The sequence below is a fragment of the Pistacia vera genome, unplaced genomic scaffold, assembly GCF_008641045.1.
Source record: "Pistacia vera cultivar Batoury unplaced genomic scaffold, PisVer_v2 Contig457, whole genome shotgun sequence".
NCBI classification, from domain to species: Eukaryota; Viridiplantae; Streptophyta; class Magnoliopsida; order Sapindales; family Anacardiaceae; genus Pistacia; species Pistacia vera.
The window spans coordinates 339953-352544 of record NW_022196287.1 but is presented as its reverse complement, the minus strand read 5'-3'; the positions used below and the strand labels follow the sequence as shown (position 1 = coordinate 352544).

At 34.6% G+C, this 12592-nt stretch overlaps 1 protein-coding gene across 1 annotated transcript; it reads right to left on the bottom strand.

Annotated features, from left to right (window-relative positions):
• Nucleotides 1-1836: 1836 nt before the first annotated feature.
• On the bottom strand, nt 1837-12388 carry LOC116144809. The gene is made up of 18 exons (XM_031430236.1): nt 12314-12388; nt 11999-12226; nt 10506-10592; nt 10332-10421; nt 10118-10244; nt 9759-9846; nt 9099-9240; nt 8799-8930; nt 8082-8210; nt 7921-8019; nt 7751-7808; nt 7597-7672; nt 7383-7512; nt 5905-6062; nt 4655-4733; nt 4366-4560; nt 2960-3053; nt 1837-2763 (listed from the first exon to the last, which is right to left on the bottom strand). The coding sequence occupies exons 1-18, from the start codon at nt 12386-12388 to the stop codon at nt 1988-1990; spliced, it is 2763 nt and encodes a 920-aa protein (XP_031286096.1). The 3' UTR covers nt 1837-1987.
• Between the last annotated feature and the right edge of the window lie 204 nt (nt 12389-12592).

Genomic DNA, 12592 nt, shown 5'->3' with positions numbered 1-12592 from the left:
AATTGGTTAGGTTGGGATGATATGTAAAGTGTTTAGTTAGTAGTTGGTGAGTTGTTTGAGGAAAGAGAAAAATCTAATGCAAGGAAATGAAAATTTTGGCCATAGCCGATTCTACCATGCCTTCAACACATCAAGCATCCTTTTGATCTTAACAATCAGTATTCAACACAAATTTCATTCCACAACCTTAGCTCTGATACCAAATTGATATGAAATCAAATCTTTAACTCCTATTTCATCTCACTACAACCATACACATAACAATCTATCTCTAAAACACACATGCTTCAACACACACTCATTCGGCCAAGACAAAGTCAAGCACTCCCAATCCCTTTTAACACCTTAAATCATCAATTTTAACATACTAATAATCCCCAAAGATCAACCATCCAAGACAACTCACAAATTGGCGCAAGGATTACACACACACAAGCCAAACCGAGAATGGGAAAATGGGAACCAAAATGCAAGAACTTACTAGGATAAACGGCTAAGGAGCATTCAAGCTTAAAGGAAACTCCATCGGCTTGAATTAATCCACCACCAAGCTTAGGCCGAAACTTGGATAAAGGAAATGCAAGAAGATTCAATCTCCATTGAAATGCTATTCATCATATTCATTCACTAGCCATCACAAAAATGAGAGAGTTGCCTTTACATAGGCATTACAAATATGGGGAATTCCCCTTTACAAATATTACAAAATAATACAAATTATTATACAAAAAATTAAGGGCTCAATTTTCCACCATTCATTCAAATACAATAGGCCATAACCATTTAATGCTAAAGGACAACTACTCCTTTAAATTGAGGACCTATGTCCCTAACTTTAATTAGTTTGGCTAACCTTCATCTATTTGAATTAAATAACATCCATTCATTGGGCTTAGACCAAATAAACCTCTCCACACTTGATGCCCATAGTTTGGACCAATAAAAAGGCCTTAAAAAATGTCTTGGACCTTTAGCACTCCATGGACAAGCTTGTGAACTTTCTTGAGTGATTGGGCTGAATGGTGCACACCTTGCAAAACTTGGACTTCTTGATTTTTCAATGGAAACTCTTGCACAACCAATGAATCATTTTGGCCTAGAATCTCATCGCATTCTTGGTCTGAGTGATTATGTGAATTTGGTCTTGCCAAATGGGCAATTTGGACTAAGGTTTAAGAGGTATAAAGCCAAGGATGGATCAATTATTGGTTTTGGGCACTCGGGCTTACGTGGATCAATAGGTTTGTGTGACATAAAAATAGGTTTGCTTTAGTGGTGGCCTCGAACAAACTGTCATATGGTGCTACAACTACAAGAATCAATGAGTTTGTTTATTTAGAGCTAAATATCCCATTGTCGGTGGAGTTGGCCCCATTCGGGATTTTGAGAGGCCTCTCCTTTACTGAAATTGACAAGCAAATTAATCTGAAGGTCCACGTTTTAATGTTTTTTAGAAGTTAGAAAACAAAATTGAAGAGATTTGATGAAATCTTGAGTGTTAGAGGAGTCGGAGATTCAAAAATGATATGTATACTTCAATTGTAATATTTGTATATTTAAAAAATTATAGAAATATAATTTTTCTTTTTCGGGTTGTCCCAATATATTAATATTCAAATATATTTTACATACGAACTATTTTTTATAAACTGATGCAACAACTCTACCTGTTTAACAACTAATCTCGTATAATTTGTCATTCAATCATCCTAAAACATATCAATTTGTATGGAAGAGTTTATATAAATAATTTATACTTAACATATTATCACTAAATGATTAGTTCTTAATCTCTCCCACTAAAACTTAAAAAAAAATAATTAAAAAAAAAAAAAAAGGTATGAAAGATGCCGAAGAAACCGTTCATAGTGCCTTTTCATATTCAATATAATTACTTTATGAAATGTTTAATAATTCATCTTCTGTGAAACCAATGTTTGATTTGGATATAATTTATTTATACAAATGGGATATGAGATACTCTTATTTAGCGAAGCAGAGGCTTTTCAAAGTCCTTAATAGATGAAAACTCAACCGGCAAAGGGATATTTAGCTCTGCACAAACAAAACCAATGATTTTTGTAGTTGTAGCACCATATGACATTTTGTTCAATGACACTGCTATAGCAAACCTGTTTTTTATGTCGCAGAAACCTGTTGACCCACCTATGCCCGAGTGCCCATAACCAATAAGCGATCCATCCTCAGCTTTGTACCTCATAAATCCCAGTCCAAACGCTCCATTTGGCAAAGCCATATTCTCATAATCACCCACACCCAAGAATGCATCATGGATTCTAGGGTTACTAAAAATCTTGCCACCATTATTTATGGGCCTAGTGTTAGCATCACCACTAGCATCTTTACCCTTATTATTTGTATTGTTCTTTGAAGCAGCAGGTACCTCTTTGCTTTTCTCACCTTTTGGCTTTTTTGATTTCTCGTGTGATGAAAATGTAGGGATGTGAGTGTGACTACCAAGTGGTCGCTTAGATAAAGAGGAATGTGGGGGTGGGATAACTCCCCCATCAGTTAGGGCTGCATAGTAGCGTGCAATTGCACGGGCCGAGCAATGTCCGTTAGTAGCAGGTAAGATGGCACGACGAATGTTCAGCATGTTAAAGAAAACCGGCAAAGTGGTGATGAGCTCTGCAATTTGGTCGAGGCGGTAAGTAGAGGGTAAGTCAGGATGGTAACCTCTGTCTGTGTACTTGCTGAGATCATATTCATCTATTGTAAGAGTTGCAAGTCGAGATTCCACACCTGGAGGGTAGCCATTGAAAGGCATGATGATGCCATTGATGACAGCTAACTCGGTTTTATAGTTTAGTTACAGTAGACTACATAATTTATGTTCTTCTTTTGAATAGAACATTATTGTGAGCACATATTCATGTAAACCTATATTTATTGCACCAAGTGACATGAGAAAATTAAAAAAGGGAAGTTCAACAAGTACCTGGCGGAATTCCAATATATAACTCGCCTTCAATATTTAGCGGTCGAATGAATGCTTCTTCAAGTATCTTCTGAAACTTCTTCCCAGACGCATGCTGTTTTATCCAAACATATAGCAAAAAGATCAAACTTACAATCAATCAAGCTAGCATACCTAGGATCACATGACATCTAGATAAAGCACCATATAAATATATAGGCAAGATATTTGTTATCTATAGATTTCAGGGTTCATAAAACTTCAGATGCAAACCGGAGTTGACGACTTAATTAAATTGAAAGCAACATTAGTATGCTAAAGATACCTCGATTATTCCACCACAAAGCCAGCCGAAAGACAGATAGTGATAGACCTGCTGTTGGCCTGGTTCAGTTTCAGGTTTTGACATGACAATCTGCCTCAAACATTCATCCCAGTTAGCAAGTTCCATAGGATTTTCTGCTCCAAACTCAACCAAAGCATAGGGCAAACCACTTGTATGGTTAAGCACATGATGAACCTAAAATCGAAAACCAAGTTATATTGAGTTACTGATATAAAAACTATGGCTAACTACAGAATATGTTTAAGAGGTCATAAGATAAGATTTACACCTTTATGAGATCTTTTCCATTTCCATTTGATCCAAATTCTGGCCAAATGTCAGCAACATTCTCCTCAAGCTTGACTTTTCTGCACAACAAAATGCCTCAATTTGTTAAAATTTGCACGAACAGTTAAAGTAACATTGACACCTTAGATCTCACAATGATCTCTTGTGTACCAAAGTATCCATTAATCTGAGAATCTTTATGGATCAATTCGCTGATTTTACCTATGTTCCAAATCATTAACAAATTCAGTGAATCTTTCTGAAATACTATGGGGGTATCATTGAATAATTACATAATGAACTAAAGACATCTGACTTTTGCACTACACCTAAGTAAATATCTCAAAGTACACCATCGGGACATAATTAAAGAAGCTCCAAAATCCACAATATGAATTACATGTTCTATCAACTAGAATGAAGAATTTCTGAGTCTCCACTGTTTCACTTTGTAAAAATGTATCATTTGTCTCTCACATCTTTGTGCCTCTAAAAATATTTCTGTTATTTTGTTGTAGAATAATGGCATGAAACGCACAAATATACTTGAAATTTTGAGTAACTATGAGTAACAATAATCAATAAACTAGAGGTGAGGCCCCGATGGNTTTATCCAAACATATAGCAAAAAGATCAAACTTACAATCAATCAAGCTAGCATACCTAGGATCACATGACATCTAGATAAAGCACCATATAAATATATAGGCAAGATATTTGTTATTTATAGATTTCAGGGTTCATAAAACTTCAGATGCAAACCGCAGTTGACAACTTAATTAAATTGAAAGCAACATTAGTATGCTAATGATACCTCGATTATTCCACCACAAAGCCAGCCGAAAGACAGATAGTGATAGACCTGCTGTTGGCCTGGTTCAGTTTCAGGTTTTGACATGACAATCTGCCTCAAACATTCATCCCAGTTAGCAAGTTCCATAGGATTTTCTGCTCCAAACTCAACCAAAGCATAGGGCAAACCACTTGTATGGTTAAGCACATGATGAACCTAAAATCGAAAACCAAGTTATATTGAGTTACTGATATAAAAACTATGGCTAACTACAGAATATGTTTAAGAGGTCATAAGATAAGATTTACACCTTTATGAGATCTTTTCCATTTCCATTTGATCCAAATTCTGGCCAAATGTCAGCAACATTCTCCTCAAGCTTGACTTTTCTGCACAACAAAATGCCTCAATTTGTTAAAATTGCACGAACAGTTAAAGTAACATTGACACCTTAGATCTCACAATGATCTCTTGTGTACCAAAGTATCCATTAATCTGAGAATCTTTATGGATCAATTCGCTGATTTTAGCTATGTTCCAAATCATTAACAAATTCAGTGAATCTTTCTGAAGTACTATGGGGGTATCATTGAATAATTACATAATGAACTAAAGACATCTGACTTTTGAACTACACCTAAGTAAATATCTCAAAGTACACCATCGGGACATAATTAAAGAAGCTCTAAAATCCACAATATGAATTACATGTTCTATCAACTAGAATGAAGAATTTCTGAGTCTCCACTGTTTCACTTTGTAAAAATGTATCATTTGTCTCTCACATCTTTGTGCCTCTAAAAATATTTCTGTTATTTTGTTGTAGAATAATGGCATGAAACGCACAAATATACTTGAAATTTTGAGTAACTATGAGTAACAATAATCAATAAACTAGAGGTGAGGCCCCGATGGTGGCCAAATCTTTTAATTTTGTTTTTCATTATTTTAAATTGATTACATTAAACCAAAGTGATAGGCATGTCACAAGAAACCCCAAGGTTTTGATGCCGGTTAGGACCTTTACAAAAGGTTCTCGATCAATATATTATGGAGTCATCTGTTCTTCATTTTCCCAATTACTGGAAAGAATTAGACATTTCTTTCAATATCAAGAGGAATAGATTGAGTCTATGCATCAATATTTAGGGCCCTTCCAACAAGATTACAAATTGCCATTATCCAAAATGAAATATATTTGTTATATTTCAAAAAAAAAAAAAAAAAGGACCAAAATTTCTCAAAAGGTCATACGGCTAAATCTCTATCCATGTCAACATTTAAGTCTGTTAGATCATGTGGAAATAAGTGTTTCTTGAGACAATGTCCACTGACATGCAGTTGAAGAGGACCATAAAATTTTTATTAGAGCTTCTCAAATTATGTCTAGCTAGACTTCAACAACCTAAATTAGAAAATTAAGAGTTTGTTGTAAATGTGCAGGAAAAAACTATTAATGGTTAATGGGCATGCATATAACTAGTCAAATAAAAGTTTTGCACAACAAAGCATAAAAATTTACAAACATAAAGCTTAGTACCCATAAGAACTATAACATACCCATTGTCAACAAGCCAATGCACCATGCCTGCTGTGATGCCCTTTGTTACCGAAAAAACATTAAAAAGACTATCAAGCTGAACAGGACGAGGATCATATCTACCGAGCACTCCAGCCGCGGTATCTATAATCACCTCACCATCTTTGTACGCACAAATCTTAAGACATCATTAATTAAAATCTCATAAAAAGTGAAGAATAATTGTAGATTTTGGCATCTATAAATAGATAAATGAGCTTAAAAATCATCGTACAATTGTTAATATGAATTTCAGAGTAAAAAGTTAAATAAAAAAATAAAGGTGAACTAAATAATGGTACATAAACTGGAAGAAAATAATCAATTCTTTTATTCAAAGTTCACTAAAAAGTTAAAAATACCTATTCCTATCACACTTTCACTCAAAATCAAAATAGTATAAACATACTGTTTTAAGTACTTTCCACTTTAATCTTAGAGAATTAGATAAAGGCTTCTGCTGGCCATGTCTGAAACAAGTCTCTGCTGTTAACCCATGATACCAACCTCGTGGGAGCATATTTTTGGCTTCCCTGTTTTGTTGAGTGATTTCAGGAAATGAAAGATATTGGAGACTAGCTGTACTAGCCTTTTAATAAAGACCTCAACTTCCAGCAGTCTTGGATGAATCACATAAATGGGCTAAAGGAGTCCCCAGATATACAGACAATAATAAAAGTTTTGCTGCCTCCATAACTTTTACATCATCTTTTAATGACTTTTTGGTAGTTAATTTTCTTTTTTAATCTTTTTAATAACTTTGTAGTTGCTCCACGCTTAACCTTTTGAGCAATAAAAGCAGGTGCTTTCAAAGATCCTTCAGATCAGCTTCAATTTTATGTATAATAATAAATTAATAATAACAAGATCTCTTAATTAGCAAATTTAATTAATGTTTTAATTATAGTATTGTAACTAAGTAAGCTCTGGCCTGCTAGTCTTCTCTCTAACTGTAAGCTATATTTCTTATGATATTAGTATCAATATCATCCTGGTCATTGTTTTGGTTGCAAGGAAAACAGATGTTAATTTCAAGATGAAGTGATATTGAAAGGAGAGCATTGAAAAAAACTTTGAAGTATGAGCTAAATTGAGGTATATGGGATATGATGATAAATACAATTCTTTTACTAGATTGATAGTTACAGAGATGCACAGTACGGCAAAAATTAATAATTATGAAGAACAAAATTATAGTAGGATATGAGCCAAAGAAAAACAAAGCGATGATTTTGAGTGTGTAGGCAAGACTAGAGGTCTCTTCTCTTCCGCAAAAGGATCCCCACTGCCACGTTTTTATTTAGACAACTTAGTTTTACTTAACACACATGCTTTTTATATATATTTTTCAAAAAGAAATATGGAAAAAGCTAAAAAGGATTATCCTATCATAATTGTAATGATATTATGCCTACTTAAATCCAAAGGTGTATCATTAAAATTGGTGCAGAGTGCAGACCTGAATTCCAAGTATTCTGTCCTCATTCCCCAGTTGAACTAAGAACTCCCTCAGCTTGGCCTCCACTTCACAATGGATTGGAGAATCATAAATCCACTGGGGATTTGCTGCTGGTCCCTTTTTTATGTTTCTGAGAAGTTAAATCACATTGTTGTCAGATATGAGCCAGTAACAAAAGTAATGAAATGACAGATTAAGGTTAGAATGGACTGACCCTTCTAAAACAGATTCGGCAAATGGTCTCAAAATATCCAGATATACGATGCGAACATTCATCATGGACGAAAGCCCTGAACCATGCTAGATAATGAGATAAAAATGCACAGTTGGCTAACACAAGGTAAGGAACGGAGGTCTCTATACCATACCTCTAAGGAGAGTAAGGACTTTTGAAAACATTACAAAATCGCCAGGAAAGGCTTCGAACTGGAACCAAAATGTGTAACTATGTTAAAATTATGGATGAGTTTGAATTAAAGTCTCATAGAAACATACAAAGAAAAAAAAAAAAAAAAAATATGAGATGATATGGCCTTACAGGATTAAAACGTTTAATTTCTTTTTGGCTAAATTTCATCTTTTCCTGTATAAGCTTCATGCTTTTTTCCTTTTGATTAACAATACTTTTCATGGTACCCTGTACAAAGGATTATTAGCAAGAGGTAAAGAAAATCACAGATGTTCTGAGAATAAACTTACAGGAGCTTCATCCGTTGGTGTAGCATCACGGAAAAATAAAGTTGTAACCTCCATAGCCTGCTCAGGCAGGTCTACACGCAGCTTAAGTCCCATTTCTTCCATGGCAGACAAAAGAGCTACATGGTCCCCCTTTGACAATGACAAAAATAATTATTTCTTAATCTAGAAAGAGAAATAGTCTGAAGGGATGTCGATAGCAGAAAGACATTAACGGTAAATTAATTGGTTAGAAACTGAATTCAAAACAAGGTCGGACAATAAATAGTATCTAAGCTCTAGCAACCCACTCCACTCCATTCCATGCGGTTGCATATGGAGCATACACAATCGCAAATACAACTTATAATGCTTAAGCTTTTAGATAAGAATCTAACGATAGTATTTAAACCAATTCTGAAAAAAAAAACTGTCATCTACAGATCCTAAGCAAAAGATAGTGAAAATTATTGAAATGAGAAATCTCCCCCATTAAACCAAGCTAGACATTATGATGAATACTTAACAGGCAAGTAAATAACATAGAAGGTCTAGCAGATGCATTTAATCAAAAATTACTGCTAAAGTTAAACAGACACAAATCTATAATGCCAGAGAAATTAACTCATAGACATTGACAGAATCAATACACTGAGTCATCATAATTCTCTTATTTCTAAAATTCTTTAAAATATTTATTCTAGATGAAAAAAAAAAAAATAACGAAAAGTTACAAACAAACTCTGCAGCTGCCAACAACATTTTTGCTAGTGCTTGTTTCACAGAGTATGTTACTTTCTTTGTGAGCCCAAAGTTAGCAAAATGGGCGATGAGGAGCCTCTTGCTAACAAGGAAATTTCCTACATTAAAACACTCAAGAAAGCATTGAAATAGGAGAGGGAATTGATTCTTACACACGCCACATTTATGTAATCAGAAAAAACCAACTTCTATTTTAGCACTAATATTATGACTCGTTCCGAAGGCCAAACAAATTTCAAGGCAACAAGTGCAAAAAGAACAAACAGTGAGAACAAGTACCAGGATGAGGGTCACCATTGAAAAATCCATCAACATAAATTTGGTGGGCATATGCAGTGTAATTTCTTCTACAATCTTCTGCTTGTCAACACCAAAAGCTTCCAGAGTTTCAGAGTCATTTATCGTATCCCATCCATATACTCTAAAATGAGGACAGCTTCAGTGACGTATGATTTGGAAAAAAAAAATAAAGATTCACATTAGTTTTGAAACAAAAAAGGCAGTGTTCTCTACTTAAGAAAGTAAGTTCCAATAAACCCTAGATCAAAGTCTAGCATTAGTAACAATTTGGTAACCCACCAATCCAAACCAAAAAGAAAAAGGCACTCCTTTCCCATTACATAGCTACCATGCTGAATGTTATAAATATGACATATATACAACTATCAGATCCTGGGAAGGCTTACATGACAAATCTAATAGTATAGCCGAAGAATAAGCTCATTTGTTTAAAGAGTAAAAACACGAACTTGTTTCTTCAGAACAAACTTTCTCTTTCACTAGATATTCACTAGATTTTTGTCATAACCTATTGTAACACAAGAGTAACAATAAAATATTCCAAACTTCCCATATTTCAAATTTAACATAGCTCTGAGTCACATAAACTGTAGATTGCAGAACAAGACGTTTCAATCAAAAATATAGTGAAAACCATGCCTGAATAACTTCCGGAAAAGAACATCCACTTTATTGTCTTCGCCTCTGTTTTTGCAGCCAAGATTTCTAGACACAGTTCTAGTATTTTCTACAAACAAAAACAAGCATCAATAAGAAAATGAGTGAGCATTTATCATACAACGAAGTGCAATATTTGTGATTTTTTCCTGTCATTTAAATTCCACCACAGAACCATTTACTTATCAAAACTCATGTGACATCACATTTCCTACTAATAGCAACAGAAGACAACCAGTTTTTACTACAAAAGTATGATGAACTATTGAGTTCATTCAAGAAAATTTTATTACCAGCTTCTAGATAATACAACTATAAGAACAAGTAAAAACTTATCATACCAGCTTCAAGATTGAAGTCAAGTTCTTTCGGAGCTTCTCGGCACCATTCGTCCAAAACTGGATTGAAATCATATAACGGTTCTGCCCAAGCTATCCAGTCAATAATCGATTTTGCATCCTTTAAGTCCTATAAAATTATAGCATACTCAATAACCGTTTAATCACTCCAGGTTTTTCTTTGCATCAAATACTTATAAACAAAAGTATGTAAAACCTCCAAGATAATTTTCTTGATGCCCTGATGTTGAACTTTGACAACCACATCCTGCCCATCACTTAGCTTGGCACGGTGGACTTGTGCAATCTGCATAGCTTAAAAGATGAAAATCCCATAATGTACTAACTATTTCAATAGCTCATACAACCAATTATAGTTGGAGGATCTTACTGATGCAGTGGCCAAAGGTTTTTGGACAAAATCCATGAAGAGATCATCCATGGATTTACCCAACTCTTTCTCTATGGTCTGACAAACCTGTGCAAGCAAACTTACCACTTAGATATCCTGAAGATGTAGCAAAAATACGCACATACCCAAACTGAGAAATACGGGGCCCTTAGCGTCGGCCACATTTAGCCGGGGTGAAGTCCCCTCGCGGCGGTCAAATCTGGCCAGCTGCGTGGGGGCTCAAGCGACGGCGGTGGCCACCGCAGACCAATTTTCTTCATTTATTTATTTATTTTATTTTTTTGCTATTTTTTAAAGATCCATGAAATTTTATATTTGGTTGGTTAATGAAAACGATTTGTGTTTGATGAAGTTTGGAAGATGAGTTTAAAATATGAAATTGAGTAAACGTGTTCCCACCAAGATTTAGCGACACGGCAAGCTCCCGCCCTAAGTTTCATTTATTCTAGATTTCCACCCTAAATTAAACACCGTCAATGACTGTTCAACTAAGGGTGAGAATCTGGAAAACTGACTCGAGCCTTTTATCGAGCAGGTGGCGGCCCTGACTTTGGGCTTCAATTTCCGACGAACAGAAAGACAAAGACGGCCAAAAAACATGCCCACACAAACTAAAACATACGAAGAGTTTCTTGGTGTAGTTTGATGACACTGGTTGCTCTTTGATCGAACAGAAAATGATAGAAAATATACCCAAAATCACAAGGTGGCAAGTGTGGGAGTGGCTAGAAAGTGAGTAATGACGGCAAGTAGGAGTATGAGTTTTGTAGAGGAGGTTGTGGGGAGTTCAACAGTGGTCTAAAAAATTATTTTAGAGTTTGGGATCGGTCGAAAAAAGCCAAAAATTGGCGGTTTAGGCGATGCTAACATGATCTGCTTCTTGCTAACGTGAGCCAAAAAAGCATCGATGCATGATAGTTTACTAACGCGACCCGCACTATAGTAAAAAGGTTAAAATTAAGCAAACGGTATTACTTTAAGGATGGCAATTGAAATTTATGAAATTAGGGGTGGGAACTTGCTATTTTGCTAAACCTTGGGTTGGGAACATGTGGTTTACTCTATGAAATTTTGGGAACATTTGGATTAAGAAAATTTGATTACTTTGTAAGATGAATGTGAAAAGGGAATAACAATAATTATTAATATAAATAATTAAAATTATTGTTATTGAAATTAAGGTAATAAAATTGAGATATAATAGAATTATTATTAAAATAAAATTATAAATTCATTACTTCATTTTATAAATAATCAACTAACCTATTAATTAATAGAAAGACTAAATTAACCTTAAACCTATTATATTCTTCCCAGCAACAAATGAAATAACTTGAAGGAAATTCATAATGCAGGCAAACAAACATTTCCAAATCCTTCAATATTCAGCCTGATCATAGTAATTAGCCTAACAAAATCAAATTCAGACCTCCATAATCTTCTACTATACAAATTTAAGTTGAGAGGTAGACCTCTTGTAAAGGATGAGGAGGAAGGGAGTCCTGTAACTGTTTGAGAAGAGTTATGTACTCCGCAGGAAGCACATCAGCACGCCCCGATAAGTATTGTCCAAGTTTCACCCATGAACCCTTCAACTCTGTTATCAAATTCACAATACGCTTACCATTTCGGTTATGAGCTTTCTCCCATAAACCATCTCTTTTAGATTTGTCAGTCCATTTCGCTTTTATTTGTAAAGCCTTTAGTAAACATTAACACCAAATAAGATTTCACATCAAAATAGTAAATAATTAAGCTGCAATAACAAAGAAATAAATTTTAATTACCTTGTAGTCCAGGAAAACTTTGAAAGCCAGCTTGTAGACTTTGATGCGTCTTATGTAAATGTTTCCCCACCCCATCTGAAATAACAAACACAGCCTTTTTAACATTTAAAAGAAATCAGATTTATTATTCTTGTAAACTAAACAAAATTACCTCAGCGTCTCAAGTTAGTTGATCGAAAATTTCTCCTTCTTGTGTTCAGTGTCATGTATATATATTGTCATTTCATTAANTATTAAGCTGCAGTAACAAAGAAACTTTACCTTGTAGTCCAGGAGAAC

Coding starts and splice junctions, on each gene's coding strand:
- LOC116144809 (XM_031430236.1), bottom strand. CDS start 12,388: ATGGGGTGGGGAAACATTTACATAAGACGCATCAAAGTCTACAAGCTG. Junction 8,931..9,098: donor CAATGGTGACCCTCATCCTG/GTACTTGTTCTC, acceptor TGCTTTCTTGAG/TGTTTTAATGTAGGAAATTT. Junction 4,561..4,654: donor ATGGAAAAGATCTCATAAAG/GTGTAAATCTTA, acceptor TTTCGATTTTAG/GTTCATCATGTGCTTAACCA.